Here is a 27,787-nt window from a genome sequence, read left to right on the forward strand (position 1 = left end):
GACTCCAATTAAGCTGTAATGCACCACCAATACTTAGCTGCATTTCAAATAACCACAATGTTGCTTATAATAACTTCAAACATTTAACACTCTTAAGTAAAGACATACTTGTTTGAAACAAGATTTGATTTTGACGGGTGATTGTTGACTGCCATACCTAGCTAGCAATCAATGCTTTGGAACTGATGTACACTAAGGATTGCTGAAACAATCCTTGGACTGCAATTAGATGGTGCAAAAACAAGAAGCAGACACAGTGAAGAGAGGTATTTCTTTAAAATCAAGTTTATAGGCAAATATGCTAGTAACACTTCAATTTATCACTCAAAAAGTCAGAGCTTGCCCACGGCCTGGTGTAGGTTCCAACAATTTCAATATACTTGTGGCACAGTGATCAGCATTGCTGCCTCACAGTGCCTGGAACACAAGTTTGATTCCCAGCTTTGGTCTGTACACACTGTCTGTGGGGACTCTGCACATCCTCCTTGTGTCTGCGTGGGTTTCCTCCCACAGTCCGAAAGACATGCTGGTTAGGTGCATTGGCCATGCTAAATTCTCCCTCAGCGTACCCGAATAGGCACTGGAGTGTGGTGACTCGGGAATTTTCATTACAGTAACAAGCTATGTCTTTGACGACTCTGGTATTTTTTATTCAATTATAGGATGCCAGTGTGGCTGCCTAGGCCACCATTTACTGCCCAATGCAAAATGCCTTGGGAAGGTGGTGGCGAGCTGCCTTCTTGAACCTCTGCGGTCCACACGGTGTAGTTACACCCATGGTGCTGTTCGGGAGAGAGTTCCAGGATTTTGACCCAGCGACACTGAAGGAACAGCGATGTATTTCCAAGTCACGATGGTGAGCAACGTGGAGATTAAGGGGTAATCTAACTGAAGTGTTTAAAATGATGAAAGGATTTGACAAAGTAGCTAAAAGCTATTTTTTGTAGTGATGGAGTGTCCACTCAAAGGGTAGAATCTTAAAATTAGAGATAGGCCATTAAAGCTTTTCCACCAATCAATAAGATCATGGTTCATCAACCACCTCAAATCCCCAGCTCCAAATTCAACCTATCACCAATAATCCTCGATTCCCTCCATATCCAAAAATCTATCAATCTTAGTGAACGTGCTCAACCGACTAAACATCCACAGCTCTCTGGGTACAGAATTCCTAAGATCCACAAACCCTCGCAGAAGAAATTTATTTTCTCAGTCCGAAACAGTCTCTAATTCTGGGTGTCCAAGCCAGGAACATCAGCCTCTCAATGACTGCTCTGTCAAGCCTTCAAAGATTTTATGTGTTTGAACATAAGAACATAAGAAATAGGAGCAGGAGTAGGCCATCCAGCCCTTCGAGCCTGCCCCGCCATTCAATAAGATCATGGCTGATCTGTCGCTGCTCAGTTCCACTTTCCTGCCCTCTCCCCATAACCCTTAATCCCCTCTCCTATCAAAAACCCATCAACCTGCGTCTTAAAAATATTTAGCGAGGCAGCCTCCACCACTTCAACGGGCAGAGAATTCCAGAGATTCACCACCCTTTGAGTGAAGAAGTTCCTCCTCAACTCCGTTCTAAACCGCCCCCCTTTTATCTTGAGGCTGTGCCCCCTAGTCCTATTGTCTTTTTTGAGCGGGAAGTCTTTCCACCTCTATCCTATTGAATGTGATCACCTCTTAATCTTCTAAACTCCAAAGAATACAATCCATTTTCCTCAATCCCTCCTCATAGGAGGACCCTCTCATCCCTGGAGTTACGAGAGTCATACTGTCATAGAGTAATACAGCCTGGAAACAGGCCCTTTGGCCCAACCAGTGCATAGTGCCATCCCAGCTAGTCCCATTTGCCCGCATTTGGCCCATATCTCTCTAATTCTTTCCCATCCACATACTATAGTCCATTCTAGTGAATGCTCTTAAGAAAGGAGGCCAAAATCTACCAAATCTCCCAAAATCTCCAGTTGTGGCCTCAACAAAGCCCTGCATAGCAGGGCTCCATTCTCCAACCTTTTACAAGAAAGGCCAACATACCATTTGGTGTCAGGACCACAGTGTTAACTATTGCACAAGAGGGATCCAAAGTGGCATTTTAGCTGTTGAACTAGAATGGAACTTGTCTTCAAATCTGTCATCTACCCACATCCCATTAGTTGCAGTCAAGCAGCACAATAGCTGGAAGCATTTTTTTCCCATTTTTACTCTTGGGATATGGACTGCACTGAATCATGAGGTACAACTAAACAATAAGTTATCAAAATAACACCAGTTTTGAGATAAGCATTAGTGTTCTTACGTTTATCAGGAATAAAAGCACATCTGCATTTCATATGACTTCTTTTTCCTAAAAGAACACAAATTTGGGAGTTTCCAACACATTATAGAAAGGTCAAGAAAACAAACAGCTTATTCTAAAAATAATGAATCTGGGGGGATTGGCAATCAAAAGCAACAACAATAATTGAAATCAGGGTCAGATCTATGAAAGCTGAACCGCAAATAACCTCTCCATAATATCAGCCCAGTTTTAAGGAATGTGTGTCATTTACTTCAGGCATTTGCTTTACCATTTGCTTTAATCGCGTAAACCACTATTTTGGTTGATGGTCCATGCCTACACCATGGTACCCGTCCAAGCTTGAGGTAGTGGCAGGTTGGAGACTTGGGGCTGCAGAGTTGAAGCCTTATTTCCAACCCACATTTCCACTGAGATTGGCTGCCTACAGGGACACAGGACAGGGAAATGTAACTTCTGATCAGTGTTTAAGTAACATTTCCCAATCCTTCACAACAACTTGCTCATACCATCGTGATTTCCTTTATAATGATTCAGAAACTTAACCTCAGAACCCAACTATGTCATTCTGCAACTAGATGAAGAATTTTATCATATTATGATCACTCATCCCCAAAGGGCCTCACATAACTAGGTTGCCAATTATTCTTTTCTCATTGCACAATACCAAGTCTAGGATGGTCTGCTCTCCAGTTGCTTCTTCAATGTACTGGTCCAGAAAACCATCCCGTCTACACTCCATGAATTCCTCCTCTATGGTATTGTGAATAATTTGATTCGGCCAATCTATATGCAGATTAATTACACCCATAATTGCAGATGTTCTATTATCACAGGCATGTCTAATCTCCTGCTCAATGCCATTCCCAATATCAACACCATAGTTTGGGGATCTATATACAACACCCATTGCCATTTTTTGACCTTTCTCAGCTTTACCCATACAGGTTCCACATCATCGGAGCTCATACCTTTCCTCATTATTACACAGCAGGAGGAAACAAGAGAAACAGTGCAAAAGGGGGAGGGGGTCAGCTGACTTGGAAGAGATGCCAGAAGAAGCTGGAAATGTGAATGGAGCTTCGGGGCATGGGTCCCAAAGAGAAGTTGTTCCAAAAAGCAGGGAATGGACAGACAGAAATCCCAGGAAGAGAGTCAAGCCAAAAAACAAGCAGAGGAATCAGAAACAGATGCTGTTCCGTGGAATTAAAAGTAAGGAGCAGAAAAAGGGCTCTAGGTTAAAAAGATAGAGCTGCAGGGAGCTGCCTTAGGACAAAGTGGGCTTGCGAGAAGCAAGAAGATCTGAGGAGTCAGCCGGAGGTTTGCAACTCTTCTGGGTTTTTAGAACAGTAGTATCCTGTTTGGCACTGCTGAGTTTCTGAGACAGCGTGTAGAAGGCAAAGCTTGAACGCATAGCAATCCAGGGCAGAGAAGCTTTGGAGAGAAATTGGAGGGTCACCTATCGGCTTACATGGACTACAAGACTGATTCTGTAACTTGTGCATTTGTTCTATACATGTAACAATATAGTTGGAGTGAAAGGGTAGTGTAACATAGTTTATATTTTCTTGCTTAACAAGTTTTTTTTTGTTAAAAGTTCATTGGCAGTCTCTTGTTACTCTGTTCAGTAGCTGCCCTCCACATTTCTAAACAGAAATTGAAGTTAGTATCTATGAGGTTCCACCTTGGGATATGGCTTTTCCAGCAGCAACATCGACTAGGATTATAACAGTACTTTCTTAACAGCTTTCTTAAAATCCATGTACATAACATCCACCGCATTGCTTTCATCCAGCTTCTCTGTTACTTCAGCAAACCACCCCATTAGTCAAGCACGATCTGCCTATTACAAATCAGTGTTAGCACTCCTAAATTAACTTAAACCTCTCCAAGTGTCGGCCAGGTATTTCCCTCCCACTAAGGATACAAAATCCCAACACTGATATTAGACTAACTGGCCTGCAGTTGTTGGGACTATCTTTGCACCTTTTGCTGAATGGGTGTCACATTTTCTGAAATGTCATATTTACCATTCTCCAAACTCCTGGAGCCTTCCCTGTACCTACAGAACTTTGAAAAATTAAGGCAAGCCCTTAAACTATCCCAACTTCCTGTCCCCTTGCAACCTGGACAATGAGACTTATCAAACCCAAGCATAATCAGTCTTTCCAGAACCACCTCCCTTTCAATTTTCACCGATTTATTGCCACCAATATCACCCCTTTTACCAATATAGAATCCACATGTGGTTTCTTAGTAAACGTGGACACAAAAACCGTCTTGCCTTGCACCTCTAAGCACATATCACCCTCTGTGATAACAGGACCTACTCCATCCTTTATTACATAAGAACATAAGAACATAAGAAATAGGAGCAGGAGTAGGCCATCTAGCCCTTCGAGCCTGCCCCGCCATTCAATAAGATCATGGCTGATCTGTCGTGGCTCAGTTCCACCTTCCCGCCCTCTCCCCATAACCCTTAATCCCCTCTCTTATCAAAAACCCATCATTATTGTAGAAGTTTTTTTGGCTTCTCTTTCATGTCAACTGTCATGCTATTCTCATACTCTTTTCTTTGCCAGTCGTCCTTTCCTCTTGATCACCTCACTCAAGTTATTGTAGCTGACCTCACTAAGAATTTACCTGAACAAAGCCAGCACCAGGATTTGGCTTAATCAGCAATCGTTAAAGAGAATGATGAAAGTTGCCATCAAAATGGTATATTTGTGTCAACGTTCCAGTGCATTAATGTCAAACACCACTGCTTTCCCCCTGTTCATTCTCTTTCCAATTGCCTCTCCCCTTTTCCTGATCCCTGCCCTGTCCATCTGTTAATCGTGGCCCCCAACCTTTCCCCAAGCGATGTGGAAATGTTACTCACTGAGCAATGGGCAGTGAACAGATTGCTAACAGTGGACTTGCCCATATGTTTTGTTTTAAGATTCCCCTCTCACATCAGGGGGGGCCATGCACCAACAGGTCCATTTAAGATACTCAATGCAGAGGTCTTGATTCAATTGTCCCCTTCATTTCCCGCATGGGTTCAGAGTGAAAAGGGCAGGAAGAGGTAATTTGATCCATTATACATTTTGAATGAGCTAAACAAAGAGTCTCACTCCCTTCTGCAAATTTGTTCCCTTCAGGTATGAATGATGGAAAGTTAGAAATTGGCATTTTCTCAGTAACTTCATTGCAGTGTTAATTTAAGCCTACTTGTGACGCTAATAAATAAACGTTAAACACTAAAGTAAATATTGCATTTGCTTCCACTGCCCTTCAAAGCAGTGCATTACATGTCATGACAACTCACTGCATAAAATCATTTTTCAGAGGAACAACTACAGTTTAGTTTTACGTTGTATTTGGATTTTGCACCGTCCGTGTAAAGTCCTAAAGCATTCTGTACTGAGAAGCCTTGTTGATGCCTTTCAGTGTGTGATCAGAATCTCCCTGTTGTATCACAGAAGTTTTGTTTTCGAAATCAATAGGTAGTACCTTTCATACAATACAAATAGTGATCCAGTCTTGGCACCAGTTAGTACAAGGGAGACACTAGCACCATGTACCTCAAGAGTCCCCAGTATGAGCCAGTGTCCTTGGCTTGGATTTGGTGCTGGCTTGGGTTCAGTAATGTCTAACTGGGATGGCCATATAGATTGAGAATGCAACACCTAGCTGAGTGTGGACAGCTTGCTTCAGTATCACCACTCTCCAATTTTATTCTGAATAATTTTATTCTGATTTAGTCAACTGCTAGGGACATGGGAATAAATATTAACTCCCTTACAGTGAACGGGACAAGCTCAGGGCAGGTTTCTGACCCAACATGTTTGTTGCCGCTGCCGTTTTTACAGGTTGCGATGTTGGAGATGTTTCATTCGAGGGGCTCAATTGAAACTTAGCTGCTGCAGTCAGTTTTATGTGAGTTTGAGAAACTGGGAACCAGGTTAGTGGTGTCCCAGGAATATGCTGCTCTTATGATTCTAGATGGCAGTGGTATTGGGTGTGGAAGGTGCTGCCATAGGGACTTTGGTGAGTTTCTACAGTACATCTTGGAGGTGGTACACACAACTACCACTGTTCGTTGGTGGTGGAGGGATTGAATGCTTGTGGAAGGGGTAGCAATCAAGTGAGCTGCTCTGTCTTTTGAGCTTCTTAAATGTTTTTGAGGTGCACTCATCCAGATAAGTGGAGACTATTCCACTACACTCCTGACTTGTGTCTTGAAGATGGTGGACAGACATCAGAGGATCAGTCGGCAAGTTACTTGCCACAGGATTCCTAGCCTTAGATATGCTCTGGTAACCACTGTACATGTATTGCTAGTTCAGTTCAGTTTCTGATCAATGGCATTTCCCCCCCCCTGGTGTTGATAGTGAGGAATTTAACAAGGATAGTGTTGTTACATGACAAGAGGCTATGGTTAGATCCTCTCTTGTTGAAGATGGTCATTGCCTATCACTTGTGTGGCATGAATGTAACTTGCCACTTGTCTGCCCAAGCTGGGATATTGTCCAAGTCTTGCTGCATTTGGACACAGACTGCTTCAGTATCTGAGGAGTTGTGAATGATACTGAACATAGAAACTAGAAGCAGTAAGCCATTCAGCCCTTTGAGCTTGCACCGCCATCATTAGGATCATGAATGATCATCGAATTCAAGATCCTGATCCCTCCCTTCTCCCATATCCCTTAATCCCTTTAGCCCCAAGAGCTTTATCTAATTTCTTCTTGAAATCAAACAACGTTTTGGCCTCAACTACTTTCTGTGATAGTGAATGCTCTCTGGGTGAAGAAATTTCTCCTCACCCTCAGTTCTAAAGGGTTTACCCCTTATCCTCAAACTACAACCTCGAGTTCTGGACTCCCCCACCATTGGGAACATTCTTTCTGAATCTACCCTGTCTAACCCTGTTTGAATTTTATAAGTTTCTATGAGATCCTCTCTCACTATTCTGAACTCCAGTGAATATAATCCTAACCGACTTAGTCTCTCCTCATATGACAGACCTGCCATCCCAGGAATCAGCCTGGTAAATCTTTGCTGTACTCCCTCTACAGCAAGGACATCCTTTCTCAAATAAGGACACCATAACTGTACACAATACTTCAGGTGTGGCCTCATCGATGCCCTATATAATTGCAGCAAAACATCCTTTTCACTATACTCAAATCCTCTGTCTACGAAGGCCAACATACCATTTGCCTTCCTTACTGCCTGCAGTACCCACGCAGTTACTTTCAGTGACTAATCCAAAGGGACACCAAGGTCTTGCTGAGTATCCACATCTCTCAATTTACACCCATTCAAATAATAATCTGCCTTCCTATTACTGCTACCGAAGTGGATAACCTCACATTTATCCAAATTATACTGCCTCTGCCATGCATATGCCCACACACTCAGCCTGTCCAAATCACACTGCAGCATCTCTGCATCGTCCTCACAGCTCTTCCTCCCACCCAACTTTGTATCATCAGCAAATTTAGAGATAAATACATTCAGTTTCCTCTTCCAAATCATTAATATATCATCTGAACAGCAGGGGACCTAGCGCAGATCTTTGTGGAACCCCTCTAGTCACTGACTGCCAATCAGAAAAAGGCCCATTTATGCCAACTCTTTGCTTCCTGTCTGCTAACCAGCTTTCTACACATCTCAGGACATTACCTGCAATCCCATGTGCTTTAACTTTGCATAGTACTCTGTTATGTGAGACCTTGTCAAAAGCCTTCTGAAAGTATAAATAAACTACATCCACTAGTTCTCCTCAGTCAACTCTACTAGTTACATTGTGCAGTCATCATCAAACATCCCAACTTCTGATCTTATGATGAGAGGAACGTCATTAATAAAGGTGCTGAAAATGTTTGGTCCAGGATGCACTCCTGCAGTGATGTCCTGAAACTGAGATGATCGACCTCCAGTCAACCTCGCTGCCACATATGAATGACTCCAACAGTGGGGGGGTTTTCCCCGGTTTCCACTAACTCCAATTTTGTTAGGGCTCCTTGATGCTACATTCAGTCAAATGCAGCCTTGATGACAAGGGTTGTCACTCTCACCTCACCTCTGGAATTTACCTCTTTTGTCCATGTTTGAACTAAGGCTATAATGAGGTCAGGAGCTGAGTGACTCCGGAGGAACCCAATCTGAGCATCACTGAGCAGGTTATTGCTGAGCAGGTGCTGCTTAATAGCATTATTGATGATCCCTTCCATCACTTTACTGATGATCAAGAATAGACAGTGCGGTAATTGGCCAGGTTGGTTTTGCCCTGCTTTTTGTGTACAGGACATGTCAGGACAATTTTCTGCATTGCTAGAAAGATGCTAGAGTTGTAAATGTATTGCTTCTGCCTGGCTAGGGGAAAACACATGTTGTGGAGCACAAGTCTTCAATGCTTTTGCTTGAATATTGTCAGGGCCCATAGCCTTTGCAGCACCCAACATCTTTAATCATCTCTTTATATCACATGGATCGAATCAAATTGGCTGAAGATTGACAGCTGTGATGTTGTGGCTCTCTGCAGGAGGCCGAGATGGATCATTCGTTCAGCAGTTCTAGTTGAAGGTTGCTACGAATGCCAGTCTTTTGCACAGATATGCTGTGCTCCTCTCATCATTGAGGGACTCCTACACAATGAGTTGTTTAACTGTCCACCACCATTCATGACTAGATGTGGCAGGACTGCAGAGCTTTGACCTGATTCACTGGTTGTGGAATCACTTAGCTGTCTATCATTTGCTGCTTATGCTGTTTGGTATGTGTTGTAGCTTCACCAGGTTGACACCTCATTTTTAGATAAAACCGGCGTTGCTCCTAGCATGCCTTCCTGCACTCTCCATTAAACCAGGGTTAACCCCTTAGCTTGGTGGTTATGGTAGAGTGGAGGATATGCCAGGCCACAAAGTACAGATTGTGCTCAGTATAATTCTGCTACTACTGATGACCCACAGTGCCTCATGGATACCCAGTCTCAAGTTGCTAAAGCTATTCCATTTGACAAAATGGTAATGACACACAACACAATGGACAGTATCCTCAATGTGAAGGACGGACTTTGTCCTGTACAGTCCTACTCTCATGGACAGCTATATCTGCAGCAAGAAGGTTGGTGAGGCTGAAGTCAAATATGTTTTTCCCTCCTGTTGGTTCTCACTATCTGCCACAGTCACATCCTTTAGCACTTGGCCAGCTTGGTCTGTGGTGGTGCTACTGAGCCACTCTCCATGGAGGACATTGAAATCTTTCACTCAGAGTACATTCTGTGCCCCTGCCGCCCTCCGTGCTTCCTACAAGTAATGTTCAACATGGAGGAGTACTGCTTCCTCAGCTGAGGGGGAACAGTACGTGGCAGTCAGCAGGAGGTTTCCTTGCCCATGTCTGACCTGGTGCCATGAGGCTTCATGGAGTTCAGAAGCCTCCTGACTATATACCATTGTGCTTCCACCTCTATTGGGTCTGTCCTGCTGGTGAGACAGGATATTTCTCGGGATGGTGATGGTACGTTGTCTCCTAAGGTATGATATCATGAGTATGAGTACGTTAGGTTGTTATTTGATTAATCTGAGAGACCGCTCTCCCAATACTGACCAAGATGTCAGTCAGGAGGTCTTTGCAGGGCTGGATTTGCCTTTCTGATGCCTAGGTCAATGCTGGGTGGTCCTTTGTGCTTTCTTCATAATGGTTGAATACAAGGAGTGGCTTGCTAGGCCATTTCAGAAGGCATCTAAGAATCAACCAAAGTATGTGGACCAAGAAAGAGCTGCTTGTGTTTTCCCAGAGGCCTTGTGATGCAATGATGATAAAAGTGGTTGGAAATTATGATGGTCTTCCCCTTTCCCTCAACCACAATCCAGGGGCCTGCTCTGTTGACATGGTTGTGCACTTGGCTACTTAAACCCCAGTGGATTTAGCAGCTGTGTCCAGGATCCAGGAGGAAAAGATACAAAGGTCACAGTGAATCTGCCTTACCAATACTGGGCTTGGTGAGGTTGTAAAGAGCGTGTAAAGTCTCAGGGCTCCCAGAGCAACTGTTGGTATGACAATGACATGCTGCACTTTACTTACTGACCTTATAACTGTGATCTGCCCTTGAAGGGATATGGGCAATCGGTTCCAGCTACAGGACACAGGTCACAGAAAACCTCTCAATAAGCTACCAGTGACAGCTTTCTGAAAGGTATGAAGCAATTACAGAATCAACTCTGGCCCAAGCTCCAAGCGGTTCATACTTCCAACACTTTAGCAATGAATTTGGGCAAAAAAGAGATGATTCACAAACCAGCTAAGCTGGAAAGATAACTTTTCTCCAAATATGTTCATTTTAGGTGCGGGTACCTCGTTCAGTGGATGCTGCCACGCCCAGTAATATAGGGAAACATTTGGGGGCAGCCAGCAAAAAAAAAATCCTAATCTTAGTGTTTTAGTTGAAGAAGTGTGCAGTCAGGCATAGGTCAGAATAGGGGTACCCGCAGTTGGTTTGATCCTGGCAATCAAAACAGAGTTAATTATAACTTCAGTGCAAGAAACACACAAGAGGCTAGACTCGAGAGATGCCTTTTAATTTGGGATTGATCGGAAAGATTTATCTGATGGAATATTGATGGTGCCTCAACATCTTAAAAAAAAGGCAGCAGTATAACAAGTAAGACAACTTACAAAAATTCAGAGGCGCCTCATTGCCTAGTCTAGGACAGATTAGCACAACCACTGCTCTCATTAACCATAAAATTATTCCACAAAGGAATTTAGACATGTCAGTGTCAGGAAGGTCATCAGATAAAGTTACAAATAAGTTGCTGCACTATGAGGTAAGTTATATACATTTTAATAGTTTCAACACAATCTTGAGTGCAAAGATTCAGTTTAAAGGGGCTTACTTCTGCTCTCCATCTAGGCGGTATACAAAATATAAGCCTAATTCTACATTCTCCCATGAAAAAATGATTTGCTTCTGTAACGTCCTCCAGTCCTGCAACCTTCTGAGATCTGTGCACTCGTCCAATCTTGGCCTCTTCTGCATTCCCAATTTTCATTGCTCTAAAACTGTCATCCCTGTCTTTAGCACTGGAATTCCCTTAATGAACTATTTTTGCTTCTCTGTCATCCTTTGAATCGCTCCAGAACACCGGCTTCTTTAACCTTGCATATGGGCAGCACGCGGCACGGTGGCACAGTGGTTAGCACTGCTGCCTCACAGCGCCAGGGACCCGGGTTCAATACCTAGCTTGGGTCAAAGAACAAAGAACATTATTTGTGTGGAGTTTGCACATTCTCTCCGTGTCTGTGTGGGTTTCCTCTGGGTGCTCCGGTTTCCTCTCACAGTCCAAAGACGTGTGAGTTAGGTGGATTGGCCCTTGTTGTCAGGGGGACTAGCTAATGCATGGGGTTATGGGGGAGAGGGCCTGGGAGCGATTGGGATTGGTGCAGACCTGATGGGCCAAAGGGCCTCCTTCTGCCTTGTAGGATTCTATAATTCTAAAATATTGAAGAAAAAGTTGTGTCCCACATTGGACTTGAGATGCTGATCTTTGGATTAAGAGTCCCATTATTTACCATTTGAGCTACCACGGCTATGTAGCAACAGCCTGTACAAAGCCTTAACACATGGGATCTAGCAGGAGGCAGAACCCAGAAAGAACTTCAGTGAGATTGCAATCTCATCACAGATTGGTACTTGGAATAAGTTGCTACCAGGGGGGAAGTAGTGCTTTTCTATGAGCAGTATTGAAATAGCATTTTAATGCTGTAACATCCTGGTAAACATCATCTGTAGCCTTTTCAAAACACAGAACCCCTACAGTGCAGAAGGAGGCCATGTGGCCCACTGAATCTCCACCACAGGCCTATCCCCACAATCCAACACATTTACCCCACTAATCTCTCTAATCCGGGACACTAAGGGGCAATTTAGCATGACCAATCAACCTAGCCCACTGGATTGTGGGAGAAAACCGGAGCACTCGAAGGAAACACATGCAGACACGGGGAGAATGTGCAAACTCCACACAGGCAGTGACCCAAACCCGGATTCGAATCCGGGTCCCTGAAGCTGTGAGGCAGCTGTGCCACCGTGCTGCACCCATTATGCCAACATGCCGCCCATGTTTCCTGAAGTGAGATTCCAAAAATTGTTCTTACAACCGCCCCCCCCCCCAATCCCATTCAGTCCCCTGCTAAGTAGCCCCTTACCTCAAGGGGAATAATTTTCAAATTTTTAGTCTCTCAGTAGTTTCCCTCATGCTGATAACATTCTCATCAATCTCTACACTCTTCATGGTCTTGGCATCTTTTCTGAAGTGTGCATTATCTACAAGATGCACTGCAAAGATCCTTAGACAGCACCTTCCAAATTCATGACCACTTCCATCCAGAAGGATGAGGGCAGCAGATACATGGGAACACCACCACCTGCAAGTTCCCCTCCTGACTTGGAAATATATTGCCGTTCCTTCGCAGTCGCTGGGTCAAAATCCCGGAATTCCCTCTCTAATGGCACTGTAGGTCAACCCACAGCACATGGACTGCAGCAGTTCAAGAAGGCAGCTCACCCTCACCTTCTGAAAGGCAACTAGGGATGGGCAATATATAGTAGCCAAAATTGGACACAATACTCCAACTAATTTATAAAGGTTTAGTAGTGGGTAAAGATTTATAACGGTCTTGCTTCAATGTTCTACATCAAGCCGAGGATCCAACATGCTTTCCTTAATTAGTTTTCACAACCTGTCCGGCCACTTGCAAAAGTTAATCTCAGTGAATGCTCAGGTCTCTCTCTTCCTTAACCCCCTTTAAAATTATACCATTCAGTTAATACTGTTTCCAACCAGAACGACTGACTTTATTTACAAACACTTTCAAGAAGAGTAATAGGAATGATAATGTTACAAATGCCACTGCAATTGAGTACATGTTCCCGTCACAATTAAAAGCAGCTGAAAATAACTGGGGAAACGTGTGTGAAAGTCTGCGCATGCATTATGCAAGGTTTTGTGAACAAACCCCTGTTGAAGACAGACTGGATCCAGCTTCCTCTTTTGCAGAATATGTTCAATGAGATAACATTGTAACCGGAAAATAAATCTCTGATGCAAGGCTTGAACCTTGAGGACCACAAGTTTTTGAAGTTAACTTAGCAAAGATGCCGATCATCTCAAAATTTTATGTTTCAAAGAGTGAAGAAACATTTGCAAAAGATGGAATTGTTTACTGTCCCCATTATCGCAATAAAAAAGATGGGAGGTGGTGAAGGAATGACATCCACCGTTTCCTATTCATGATGAAATTATAAGAGTGGGAATGGAAAACACCACTGCCTGGGAGCGGCACGATGGCATAGTGGTTAGCACTGCTGCCTCACAGTGCCAGGGACCCAGGTTCAATTCCTGGCTGGGGTCATTGTCAGTGTGGAGTCTGCACCTTCTCCCCAGGTCTGCATGGGTTTTCTCTGGGTACTCTGGTTTCCTTCTACAGTCCAAAGATGTGTGAGTTAGGTTGATTGGCCGTGCTAATTTGACGCCAGCGTCAGTGGGATTAGCAGAATAAATGCGTGGAGTTTACAGGGATAGGGTCTGGGTACATACTCGATGGCCAAATGGCCTCCTTCTGCACAGAAGTGATTTTATAATACATCATGGTTTCACTGCTAATAGCGAGCAGAGCTTATCTTCCTCCGTTCAGGTCACCCAGCTGCACTGCTCAATCGCAAGCAATAGGATCAGTCTGCACGTTTCAACTTCTAATGTTAAGCAAGTTTTTCTACTGTTTCCCCAGTTACTGATATCTAACTTTGAGTCATTCACCTGCGTCCCCAACCCTGTTTGTGATCAGCAAAATAACCGGTTCTTGTGTTTTTGGAAAAAAACAGAGCTTCAATGTAACAAACACACAAATCTTATGGAAAGTAAAAAACATCAGAGTACTTACAAGTCAATGGATCGAGATAAAATGGCAGATAATGTCAGTAGAATGCAGCCAAATGGTCCAATCTCAAACTAGAATGCAAAAGACACAAAATTTACCTTCTGACTTTGAAACTACTCAGTAGGTCAGACTGATGGTTTGACTAAAGAGGACTTATTTTTTATATTTTCACAGAACGTGGGTATCGCTGGCCAGGCCAGCATTTTTATTGCTCATCCATGTTGTCCTTGAGCTGCTGCAGTCCCTGTGGTGACCACCTCTAGAAGCACAGGATGATACTGGTCAGGAGGCCATTTGGCCCTTCATGTTTATGCTGGCTCTTTAAAAGAGCAAACAATCAGCCCCACTCCCCTTGCCTTTCCTCATAACCCTATAACTTTCTACATTTCAAGTATTTATCCTTTGGAAGATTAATATTGAATCCATTTCCACCACCCTTTTAGGCAGTGCATTCCAACATGGCATTTCAGAGTCAACAGAAGTTACACTGACATATTTAAAAGGCTATGGATTTGCTGTTCACGCAGAGAGCCATGGGGGAGTTGATAGTGTTTTATTATCATATTATAGTATTTTTTGTGATCATCAGACTGGTCAACAAGGTCTCTCTGGTCCTTGGACTCTCTCATGTTCGTCATGCATTGGGCGACATGGTGGCACAGTGGTTGGCACTGTTGCCCCACAGCTGCAGGGACTCGAATTCAATCTCAGCTTGGGTCACTGTCTGTGGGGAGTTTGCACATTCTCCCCGTATCTGCATGGGTTTCCTCCGGGTGCTCCAGTTTCCTCCCACAGTCCAAAGGTGTGCTGGCTAGGTGCACGGGCCATGCTAAATTGCTCCTTAGTGTCCTGGAATGCATAGGTTAGAGGGTTTAGCGGGTAAATATGTGGGGTGACAGGATAGGGTCTGGGTTTGTTATCAGTGCAGACTCGATGAGCCAAATGGCCTCCTTCTGTACTATAGGGTTTCTATGCTGTTTATTGGTTTAGTCGGGCAGGTATCTTAACTCATGCACACACAGAAGGAAAATCTAAACAGAAAACTACACCCACCTGTAAAGGGAGGCAATGGCCTCGTGGTATTATCGCTAGACTATTAATTCAGAAACTCAACTAATGTTCTAGGGACCTGGGTTCGAATTCCGCCACAGCAGATGGTGGAATTTGAATTTAATAAAAAATATCTGGAATGAAGAATCTACTGATGACCATGAAACCATTGTCAATTGACAGCAAAACCCATCTGGTTCACTAATGTCCTTGTGGGAAGGAAATCTGCCATCCTTACCTGGTGTGGCCTACATTGACTCCAGAGCTATAGCAATGTAGAACATAGAACATAGAACACTACAGCACAAACAGGCCCTTCGGCCCACGAGTTGCGCCGATCACATCAACACCTACCAATCTATAGACCTATCTATAACCCCCCAATCCCATTAAACCCCATATACTCATCCAGAAGTCTTTTAAGAGACCCCAGCGAGTTCGCCTCCACCACCACTGACGGCAGCCGATTCCATTCACTCACCACCCTCTGAGTGAAAAACTTACCCCTAACATCACTTCTGTACTTTCCTCCCCGCACCTTAAATCTGTGTCCTCTCGTAGCGACCATTTCAACCCGGGGAAATAGCCTCTGAGAATCCACCCTATCTATTCCTCTCAACATTGTATAAACTTCTATCAGGTCGCCTCTCAACCTTCGTCTCTCCAGGGAAAAGAGTCCCAGCTCCCTCAACCTAACTTCATAAGGCATGCCTCCCAGTCCAGGCAACATCCTTGCAAATCTCCTCTGTACCCTTTCAATAGCTTCTACGTCTTTCCTATAGTGAGGCGACCAGAACTGCGCACAGTACTCCAAATGAGGCCTGACAAGGGTCTTATAAAGTTGCAACATTACCTCCCAACTCCTAAACTCAATCCCTCGATTAATGAAGGCCAGTACACCATACGCCTTCTTGACCACCTCCTCCACCTGCGAGGCCGATTTAAGAGTCCTGTGGACCCGGACCCCAAGATCCTTCTGCTCTTCAACACTACTAAGATTCCTGCCCTTGATAGTGTACTCGTTCATCCCGTTGGTTCTGCCAAAATGGAAGACTACACATTTATCCACGTTGAAGTCCATCTGCCACTTCTCCGCCCAGTCCTGCATCCTATTTATGTCCTGCTGCAACTTTTGACATCCTTCCAGACCATCCACAACACCACCGACCTTCGTGTCATCAGCGAACTTACTTACCCATCCCTCCACTTCCTCATCCAGGTCATTTATGAAAATGACAAACAGCAAGGGTCCTAGAACAGATCCCTGGGGCACTCCACTGGTGACTGACCTCCATTCAGAAAAAGACCCATCCACAACCACTCTCTGCCTTCTGCAGGCAAGCCAGTTCTGGATCCACAAGGCCAAAGGCCCTTGGATCCCATGCCCTCTCACCTTCTCAAGATTCGCAACTGCCCTCTGAAATGTGATTGCAAGCCACTCAGTTCAAGGGCAACTAGGGGTGGAGGATAAATGCTGGCCAGCGACCCCAATGTCCCATGAATGAATATTTTTAAAAATCTGTAGTTTGCTTACCCACTCCCCCACCAGTGAGGTACAAAGCGCTCAGTATCAGTAGGCAGAACTCAGACTTGGCGATTCCCAAACCTATACTGGGCCCTGCCTATGTAAGGCAGCTTTAAGTTAATTAGGTTAACCTGACACATCGGACCATTGTTAGCTGACTGAAAGAATAATCTGGAATAATTTAGACATCTGACAATCACTGGCTTATGCAACAAAGATTTAAGACATATAATGTAGGAAGATCTACATCACAGAGGTAGACTGTTTGGCCCATCAAATTGGCGCCAGCTTCTAAAGATCCATAGCCCTGCAAGTTACACCACATCAAGTCCATATTCAAGTGCTTTTAAGGTGTGAAGAGGGCTTCTGCCTCTACCTCTCCCCTTCCAGGTAGTGAATTCCAAACCCCAAATCCCCACCACCTTTTGAGTGAAAAAATATTCAATTCCCCTTTATTAATTACTTAAATCTAAGCCTATAAACACTATACTGAGGGAGAATTTAACATGGCCAATGCACCTAACCAGAACGTCTTTTGGACTGTGGGAAGAAACCAGAGCATCCGGAGGAAATCCACGCAGACATGGGAAGAGCATGCAGTCTCTGCACAGACAGCAACCCAAGCCGGGAATCGAACCCGGGTCCCTGGCGCACGAGGCAGTAGTGCTAACCACCATGTTACCCTCAAAGGTGGACACTCAGAATGGCCTCCTGTGCTTGCTGTAGACATCTTGGGTTCCATAAATAAACTTTTCTCTGGCAGCTCTTTCATAAGAAAAGATAATTGGACAATTTAATCATTCAATCAAGCATAAATAAAAGCCTAATTTTGATAACAGTGAGAATGTATACACAGTGGCCTCTGTGCTCCACAATGTATGTCACACACATCACCACTAAAATTTGGCTCTTTCACTATTTACTTCAAAATGACACTGCATTCTATTGTCCTGGGTGGGAACAGCAGCTTCTTCCAGCAAATACTCACACACACCACTCTACTCATGTCCCTAATCTCTCTCAATACCATCAGATCCACTAACAGATACAAAAAAACTGCAACTGCTGGAGACCTGATAGGAACACAATTAATACTGGGAAATGCACATCAATGATTGCCTGAGAAATAAAGAAAGAACTTGCTTGACGTCACGCTTTTGATGCAAAACATCCCAAAGTACTTCATATGAGGATAATCGGGCAAAAGGCTCAGAAAAGAAAAATTAGGAGTGGCGACCAAAGCTTTGTCAAAGAGGTAAGCTGTGAGGAGTGCTTGAATTAAAGTTTATTTATTAGTATTCACGAGTAAGCCTACATTAACACTACAATGAAGTTACTGTGAAAATCCCCTAGTCGCCATATCCAGCGCCTGTTTGGATGCACACAGAGAGAATTTACCATGGCCAATGCACCTAACCAGCATGTTTTTGTGGGGGGAATCTGGAGCAGAAAACTTGCACAGAGACAGGGAAGAAGTGCAAACTCCACACAGACAGTGACCCAGGCTGGGATTCAAACCCGGGTCCCTAGCGCTGTGAGGCAGCAGTGCTAACCACTGTGCTACCATGCTACTTGAAGGAGAGTCAGGGGTGAAGCGATGAAGACAGAATTCCCAAGCTTACACTGTAAACGGCTGAAGGTACGGCTGTTAACTGCAGATCAAAAAGGGCCAAAGTTGGAGGACACAGAATTTTGGGATAGTTGTAGGAACAGTGGAGATTAGGGATGGGAAAAGGATGAGGTGGCATGGGGAAATGAACATTTTTCCAGCCCTGTTTGTGATAGACACAAATCCTGTTATGGTTGGAAACTCTTGTGAGAGGGCCATAACAGGAATTGTTTTCTCTCTCCAGCAATATCATCGGGTCCATACCCAGTGAAGATGTGTATCTGATTAGCTTAGATTAATATGCACTTAAATATTCACTCTGTCATAAGATCTGGAGCAAAAACCTCCCAATTTCTCTGGGGAGAAACAGCCTGGTTTTCATTCAGAACTTGATACTGTAATCTTTTGGGAAAATTCTGCTCAGAGTTGAGAATTTTAGAAGTGATACATAGAAACTAGAAGGAGTAGGCCATTTGAGCCTGTTCCGCCATTCATTTTGATCATGGAATTCAATATCCTGATCCCCCTTCCCCCATATCCCTTGGTCTCTTCAGCTCCAAAAGCTATATCTAATTTCTTCTTGAAATCAGATAATGTTTTGGCCTCAACTACATTCACCACTCTCTGGGTGAAGAAATTTATCCTCACCTCAGTTCTAAAAGGTTTACCCCTTATCCTCAAACTATGACCCCTAGTCCTGGACTCCCCCACCATCAGGAACATTCCTTCTGAATCTACCCTATCAGAATTTTATAGGTGTCTATGAGATCCCCTCTCACTCCACTAAACTCCAGTGAATATAATTCTAAATGTGATGCATTTGTGAACCCAGAAGCTAAGGTAAGTCAGCAGATACAGAGGCACTGGGTGTGTGAGATTTGATACAGGTAAGGGTACAGATTAAGTTTTCATTAGCACAAGTCTATTACCTTGAATTCCAGTTAAGCTTCTGATAAAAAGTTCCCACCCTAAACCTGAAACTAATTTTTCTCTTAATAAGTGCCAGTGCGTCTGTCGTATATATTCAGTAACTTTTTAATGCTTCTATTTTGTTTTAATGTGGGGGCTCAAACAAATGAGAGATAAGGAGAAGGAAGGGAGTAGTTCAAACCTGGCCAACATTTTGCTGAAGGAAAGTCGTCAGATCCTGGAAGTTCGTCAGTGTGTTCAGTATAATCTGAAAGCGAACATATGTCACTTATTACTTCTAAATTAGTTTTGACTGGTCTTATTCATGTTCAGTGATTAAATATAATTTTGCACACCAATAAATTCTAAGAAATAAAGTATTGAATCTTTATTTTATAACAATCTGCTCAAAGAACATGTCTATTTTATAGCACCTTTAATAACATAAGACACAGGGGATGTGTTGGGACAACAATTGAATTTTAAAAAGGGGTAAAGATAGAGGAGGCAGTTGATGGTCTGAAGTTGTTTCATTGAAAGTTAAGTCTGCAAAGTGCCTAATCAGAAGCTTAGGTGCCGGTCCTCCAGATTGTGTTGAGCTTCACTGGAACATTGCAATAAGATAAGGGCAGACACGTGGGCAAGGGAGCAGGATGGTGAGTTGCAAAAGCAAGGAAATGACAATCAGGTCCTTGGCTTCATGTCTCATTCAAAAGCTGCCACTTGCAACAGTGTGTTGGCCTCCAGTACAGCTCTCTGGAGTGGGACTTGAACCCACAGCCATCCAGGAGGAGGCGAGCTGCTACACGCTGAGGCAAGGTTGAGGCACTACTTTGTGCTGCACACTCCCACTCCTGTATTGCATATTGAATGTACAGCACAGCATTTGCTTGACTCCAGAGCCATGTCTCTCCCTACCTCTGTACTCTCTTCCAGGACCACAGCCATAGGAATACAGGGGAGTAGTAATTTTACAAGATGAGTAATCCTGAGGCCTGAACCAACAACCTGGGGATATGAGCTCAAATGCCACATGGTAGCTGTTGAATTTAAACAGACAATTAAATAAATTTGCAATAGTAGTGGAAGAGTCAATTACCTGGGGCACAGGTTTAAGTTGCGAGAGACAAGGTTTAAAGGAGTGTTTTTACAAAGGGTGATGGATTCTTGGAACTCGCTGCTGGGGAGGTAGTGGAAGCAGATACAATAGTAACTTTTGATAAATACATAAATAGGATGGGAATAGAGGGATATGGTCCCGGAAGGGTAGGGGGTTTTAGTTCAGTGGGGCAGCATGGTCAGTGCAGGCTTGGAGGGCCGAAGGGCCTGTTCCTGTGCTGTAATTTTCTTTGTTCTAGTCGCACCCTCCCTTATGTCAGAAGGTTTTCGATTCCGTTTCCACCCTGGAACACACAATCTAGGTGGACACTCCTGCAGTGATTGATTGATTGATTGATTTATTATTGTCACATGTATTAGGATACAGGGAAAAGTGTTGTTTCTTGCACGCTATATAGACAAAGCATACCATTCACAGAGTACATAGTGGAGGAGGAAAGTATAGTGTTGCAGTTACACGTAGGGTGAGGAGAAAGATCAGCTTAATGTGAGGTAGGTCCATTCTTGAGTCTGACAAGTCTAAGGGAAGAAGCTGTTCTTGAATCGGTTGGTACGTGATCTCAGGCCTTTGTATCTTTCCCAACGGAAGAAGATGGAAAACAGAATGTCCGGGGTGCATGGGGTCCTTAATTATGCTGGCTGCTTTCCTGAGGCAGCAGGAAGTGTAGACAGAGCCAATGGATAGGAGACTGGTTTGCATGATGGATTGGGCTACATTCACGATCTTTTGTAGGTTCTACTAAGGGGCATTGCACTGTCGGAGATGCCATCCTTTGGGTGAATCAGGAAACCAAGCACCATCTGCCCTCAGTGGATGGAGTTGTCCCAATTGCACTATTTTGAAGATCAGCAGAGGAGGTCTTCCCCAGTATCCTGACCAATATTCATCCCTGAATCCGCATCATTAAAAGAAATGATCTGGCCATCATCACATTGCTGTTAGTGGCACCTTGTTGTGTGCATAGTGGCTGCTGCATTTCTTACAGAGAGTATTTTCCAAAAGTACATCATTAGTTGTAAGGGGTTTAGAACTTGCTGAGATGGTGAAAGGTATCACACCAATCAACACAAGTCCCTCTTTATTAATCTAAATCTGATTTGAAAGTTATCACTGAATCTACTTCCACTCTGCTTTCAGACAGCAAATTCCACAGCATGAGAACTTAACATGTGCAAAGAAAAATTAAAACCAGGGAATATGTACCGTTTCAATTGTCCCATCAGCTTTATATTTTCCCGCCGGAATAAACTGCTGTCTCCCTGTTGAGCTGGAACAAAAAATTACAGTTGTCAAACAAGTGATGCTGCAATGCACAGAACTGTGTGTCCTCCAACTCCTGCTGGCCTCTGCCACAGTATCCCAGTACAACTGGAAAAGTGGGTCCATACATATCTACTCTGAAGGATGAGCAGGTAACCAGCATTCCCCAAATTACAATACTTCCCACCCTAAAGAGATGAAAGAAATACTTCCATTTGTGTAACTTCTTGCCATTTCATCACTCTCTCAAAGTGCTTGACAACGTGGTGGCATGGTAGCACAGTGGTTAGCACTACTGCCTCACAGCACCAGAGACCCGGGTTCGATTCCCAGCTTGGGTCGCCGTCTGTGTGGAGTCTGCACATTCTCCCTATGTTTGCATGGATTTCGTCTGGGTGCTCCAGTTTTCTCCCACATTCTGAAAGATGTACTGGTTAGGTGCATTGACCTGAACAGGTGCCAAACTGTGGCAACTAGGGGAATCTCAGTAACTTCATTGCAGTGTAGTAAGACTTACTTGCGACTGATAAACAAACTTTAAGTTCTTTTTAACTGGAAGGTGTGATCCCTTACATTGAGACCTCAGGCTGATGTCCTGCAAATTTGAGGTTAAAGAGAGCATGAACAGAAATTGCACCGCACCATTAATTCAATTTTTCCTTTAATTCATTTGTGGGACATGGGCATCGCTGGCTGGGCCAGCATTTATTGCCCATCCCTAGTTGCCCTCGGAGAGCAGTTGAGAGTCAACCACATTGCTGTGGCTCTGGAGTCACACGTAGGCCAGACCAGACCAGATAAGGATGGCAGATTTCCTTCCCTAAAGGACATTAGTGAACCAGATGGGTTTTTGCGACAATCGACAATGGTTTCATGGTCATCAGTACATTCTTAATTCCAGATATTTTTTATTAAATTCAAATTCCACCATCTGCCATGACAGAATTCAAACCAGGTCACCAGAACATTAGCATGAGTTTCTGGATTTATAGTCTAGCGAAAATACTACCAGGACATTGCCTTCCCTTTGGTTCAAATCTCATTGCATCAGATGCTGAAGTTGCTATCTGGAATTAAGAATCTCCTGATGACCATGAAACCATTGTCAATTGTCAGAAAAACCCATCTGGTTCACTAATGTCCTTTAGGGAAGGAAATCTGCCGTCCTTACCCGGTCTGGCCTACATGTGACTCTAGAGCCACAGCAATGTGGTTGACTCTTCAATGACCTAGCTACTCAGTTCAAGTGCAATTACAGATGGCCAATAAATGCTGCCCAGCCAACAGTGCCCACATCCCATGAATGAGTAAAAAAAAAAGTAATTGATCATTCATGTATCAGCCATGGATCAACTGGTAACCATCGCGATGAGGCCTCTATGTACTATCTCATCCAAAGGACAGCATCTGCAAAGATGCAACACTCCCTCAGCGCTTCACTGGAGTGTGTCAGCATAGGTTTTGTTTTGTCTTTAAGTCTCAGGAGTGTATCCTATCTACTCAGAGATAAGAGGAAGAAACAGGTGCATGGATGTCAGTCCAACATGCTCCTATAAACAGATAACATTTTAAATATCATACCCCCCCGAACATGTCCATGCTGTGTACTTACAGAGCAACAACTGCTCTTCTTCTGTCCCCAGCACGCCACAATATGTCCGCAATAGCCAACGCGAGACACTGTGATCGCTCAGCATTGGTCGGCTGCAGTTCTCTGTAAGGCAGACGGAGGGGAGAAAAACAACACTTACTCCATAGGAGCAACTTGTATTTATATAATGCTTCTAACATAACTAGAAATGTTCCCAAGGACCCTCCACAGCTTTCAGACAAGAGCCTATATTTTAGGCCTATACTCGCTGGAATTTAGAAGAATGAGGGGAGATCAAATTGAGGTATACAAAATGATAAAAAGATATGGATAAAATAGATGTGGAGCAGATGCTTCCTCTCGTGGGGCATTCTAGGACAAGAGGTCATATTCTTAGGATAAAGGTTAGCAAATTTAAAACAGAGTTGAGGAAAAACTATTTCTCCCAAGGGTTGTGAATCTATGGAAATTCGCTACCCCAAAGTGCGGTGGATGCTGGGACAGTGAGTGAATTTAAGGAGGTGTTAGACAGATTTTTAATTGGTAATGGGTTGAAGGGTAATTGGGAGAAGACAGGAAAATGGAGACGAGAAGCATGTCAGCCATGATCGAATGGCGGAGCAGACTCGAGGGGCCAAATGGCCTAATTCTGCTCCTATGTCTATATCTTCTGAACTATATAAGTGTTAGGATCGGTGACTAAAAAGCTTGACCAATAGGTGGTTTTAAGAAACTGGAAGTAAGGTTGTTGGAGAGATTTAGGGGGGGAATTCCTGAAACAAATGGACAGAGTAAAGTGTAAAAGGGCTACTTGAAAATAAACAATTTTTTCTCAAAAAACATTACTGAAAGCCAAGGACATTGAAGATGATTCTCACAAAACTTTCATTCAGACTTCAAGACCCCATGCATCGTCTACACCAGCAATGCTGAATGTCATTCTGCTTGTGCTAACTTCTCCGTGTGGGGTTTCATAGTTAAACAGTCTGGAATGCTGGCCATCACTCAAGGTTGGAGGTGGGAGGGAAACATACCAAGCGACTGAATAATTGCAAGCTCGGATTTCAATTAAAACAGTGTCATCTAAATCTGGTGACAGTTCGATAATACTCAATGCCTTCTAGGGAATGAAACTGGGACACACTATCTGCTAACCAGTATGTCTGTGTTAATGCCAGTCAAACAGTTTTATAAGAGTACTAGATACTATAAATGTTCCCGCAAAAATGTAGATGCACACACTTACATGGCCTCACAGCTGCTGCCAGCTACATCCTCGAAAATCAGTTTTTGTAAGACACAAGCTTGAATTGCAGCCAAAACTCCACAAGGACCACCCTAGAAAGGTAAGATACCAGAACTGATCACAGTGGTAAATCAGATAACAGCAGCTTAGATTCACACCATATTTGTCTGATAATTAAGTGCAAGGAAAAAGAAATTGCATTTGTACAGCATATGGAACTACCGAAAGATGTTTGAAAGCTGTTCCCCACCAACTGGGGAGGCGATGGCCTTGTGGTATTATCACTAGACTATTAATCCAGAAACTCAGCTAATGTTCTGGGGACCCGGGTTCAAATCCTGCCATGGCAGATGGTGGAATTTGAATTCAATCAAAAATAATCTGGAATTAAGAATCTATCGATGACTATGAAACCATTGTCGATTGTTGGAAAAACCCATCTGGTTCACTGATGCCCTTCAGAGAAGGAAATTTGCCATTCTCGCCTGGTTTGGCCCTTGGCAACTAGGGATAAGCAATAAATGCTGGCCAGCTAGCAATGCCGCTGACCCAAAAATTAATTTTTTAAAGATTACCATCTATCAACATCTTGAGGGTGACCATTACTGTGCTGGACTAATCTTATAAATACTGTGGCTACAAGAGTAGGTCAGACATTACAAATCCTGCAACAAGTAACTTACCTCCCCAAAATCTATCCACCATCTCCGAGCCACAAGTCAGGAGTGTGATGGAATACTTCCCACTTGCCTGGATGGGTACAACTCCAACAACACTCAAGAAGTTCAACACCATCCAGGCAAAACAGCCCAACTGAATGGCACCCCATCCACAAACATTCATGCCCTCCACCGCCAATACACAGTAGTAGCAGTGTGTCGTCTACAAGACGCACACAGGAACTCATCAAGACACCTTACACAGGACCTTCCAAACTGCTATCTAGGTAACAGCAGCACATTCAGACTCATGGGTGCACCACTACATGGAAATTATTTTCCATGTCACTCACCATCCTGACGTGGAAATACATCACCGTTCTTTCACTGTCGCTGGTCAAAATCCTGGAACTCCCTCCCTAGCAGCACTGTGGTTGCACCTACACCACAGGGACTGCAGCGATTCAAGGCTGCTCATCACCACCTTCACAAGGGCAATTAGGAATGGGCAGTAAATGCACTGAACCACTGTAGGGGAAATTACCAAAAAATTTCAAGAGCAATATAAAACTGTGATTTTCAACTCTCCAGAAAGCATTTTGCACCCCCCACCATTCTCAGTCACATGATTCTTGCATTGACCATAATCCTTTCCAGCAGCAGGGCTGCATTATCCCAGGACCAAAGCAACTAATTGGGATGCCTTCATCATGAGCGTTGGAATCGAGATAACGCTAAACTCTGGTGTAATACAGACCAGTCACAGTGTTTTCGGTCTGCACAAAGATCCTTTTGATATAAAAGCATCCTTTAATCTGAAAGCCCATGCTCCCTAAAAAACATTCCAGAGAGAATTAGGTCTTTAAATAAAGGCAGACTTTGTATTTATACAGCACCTTTCACAACCTTGGGACGTCCCAAAAGCACTTTTCAACCAAGAAGTTACCACGCGTATTCTGCTTCTGAACTAATATTTATTTCCAGCTTGCAGGTCCTAGATTACCTGAAAGATACTGGAGTACTGTTTTCAAATGCTACTCAGTTACCTGAACGTTTCACGTTATAATCCGAGCCAATGATTCACAGCAAGTTAAATCTTATTTATATCATATGGGATTCCAGGAACTGTACCAGTGTTTGGAAGAAAGCAAGCTTATCCATTCTTATTCAATGCAAGTCAAAAAAACAGTTAACTTTAAATTGCCAATTGCAGTGGCAAAATAAACAATTATCTTAAAGGACAAGGAAAAATTTTAAAATGGTGGCTCAGGACAGCACGGTGGCACAGTGGTTAGCACTGTTGCTTCACAGCGCCAGGGACCCACATTCGATTCCCGGCTTGAATCACTGAACGGAGTCTGCACGTTCTCCCCCGTGTCTGCGTGGATTTCCTCCCACAGTCCGAAAGATATACTGGTCAGGTGCATTGGCCATGCTAAATTCTCCCTCAGTGTACCCGAACAGGCGCTGGAGTATGGTAACTAGGGGATTTTCACAGTACCTTCATTGCAGTGTTCATGTAAGCCTACTTGTGACCCTAATAAACAAGTTTAAACTTAAACTGTTGAGAGGGCACTATCCTGGTGTTTATACAAACACAGAAAAACGTGGAAGACTGGGGCAAACATTGTTGTTATTCTTCTTTCATCAAAATCTTCAAGAAAAGTCCCAGTTACACCCAAATTGCAATAACAATCATCAATCAAAGAAATCCACATGGTAATTGTTTTGTCCCTAGACCCCACCTCATCATAAAGCCGCGGCAATCAACAGGAGTACCCTGCAATGCTTTCTCAGATTTAATTTTAGTCTTTTGGGTTTGCATAATGGCTCTGAGAAATGCCAAACCTCAATTTCCTTTACTTTCTGATTTGAGTTGAATTAGTTTCATGTGTATTTCATTATAAAATATATAGTAAAACAGCAAATGGACAGCCCTTTCTTCCTTTAAAAAAACAAATTACTGCAGGTGCTGGATCTGAAACCAAAAGAGAAAATGCTGAAAAATCTCAGCAGATCTGGCAGTGTCTGTAAGGGGTGAAAAGAGCTGATGTTTCGAGTCCAGATGACCCTTTGCCAAAGCTTTTTTCCTGTTGCACAAATTTGAGGACAAATTGGTTCTTTTGCAACTTTCAAATTATTTCGAATGCAAAAATACTTAAGAGGACCAAGAGCATTATAATTATAATTGAACCCAACTCATCAACTTTATCAGCTGGGGAAATTTCATCTTGAAGAAGCATAGAAAGGCTAGGTTTCATTTTATTCTGCTGTGAGTTGCAGAAATGTTAAGGTTCATGGGCTGAATGGTGAATGGGAAGGGGGTTTCTCTGTAGGTCCCAGTTAATGCTGTTCTGAAAATGGCCAGGTGGAAATTGGGCAATGATTGTTTATTGTAGCTGAGAGCAATCCTTGAATGATGGGACCACAGAGTGCAATTCTAGTGGTGGTCAAGGTGAACCGCAAGGTTTAAAACCTATCTTGACAACATGAATGCCTCTCGGTCGGCAATGTATGAAGTGGAATCGAAATAGCCTTGCACCTAATGCTGCCATTGTTTTTTCTATGACATATTTGCATGTACAAAGAGATAACTGAAA

At 43.5% G+C, this 27,787-nt stretch overlaps 1 protein-coding gene across 2 annotated transcripts in view; it reads right to left on the reverse strand.

The window, feature by feature from the left end:
• mindy4 (MINDY lysine 48 deubiquitinase 4) overlaps positions 1-27,787 on the reverse strand; it is a 194,725-nt gene that overhangs the window by 61,392 nt on the left and 105,546 nt on the right. For both annotated transcript variants that reach the window (XM_080213582.1, XM_080213573.1), the window contains exons 9-13: positions 24,529-24,620; positions 23,304-23,405; positions 21,635-21,698; positions 19,514-19,579; positions 14,222-14,289 (exon numbers count right to left, since the gene is read on the reverse strand). In XM_080213582.1, coding sequence (XP_080069708.1) covers positions 14,222-14,289; positions 19,514-19,579; positions 21,635-21,698; positions 23,304-23,405; positions 24,529-24,620 — 392 coding nt within the window. The remainder of the gene's footprint in view (positions 1-14,221; positions 14,290-19,513; positions 19,580-21,634; positions 21,699-23,303; positions 23,406-24,528; positions 24,621-27,787) is intronic.

This window comes from Carcharhinus amblyrhynchos, chromosome 2 (assembly GCF_965287045.1).
Source record: "Carcharhinus amblyrhynchos chromosome 2, sCarAmb.v2.hapA, whole genome shotgun sequence".
Lineage (NCBI taxonomy): Eukaryota > Metazoa > Chordata > Chondrichthyes > Carcharhiniformes > Carcharhinidae > Carcharhinus > Carcharhinus amblyrhynchos.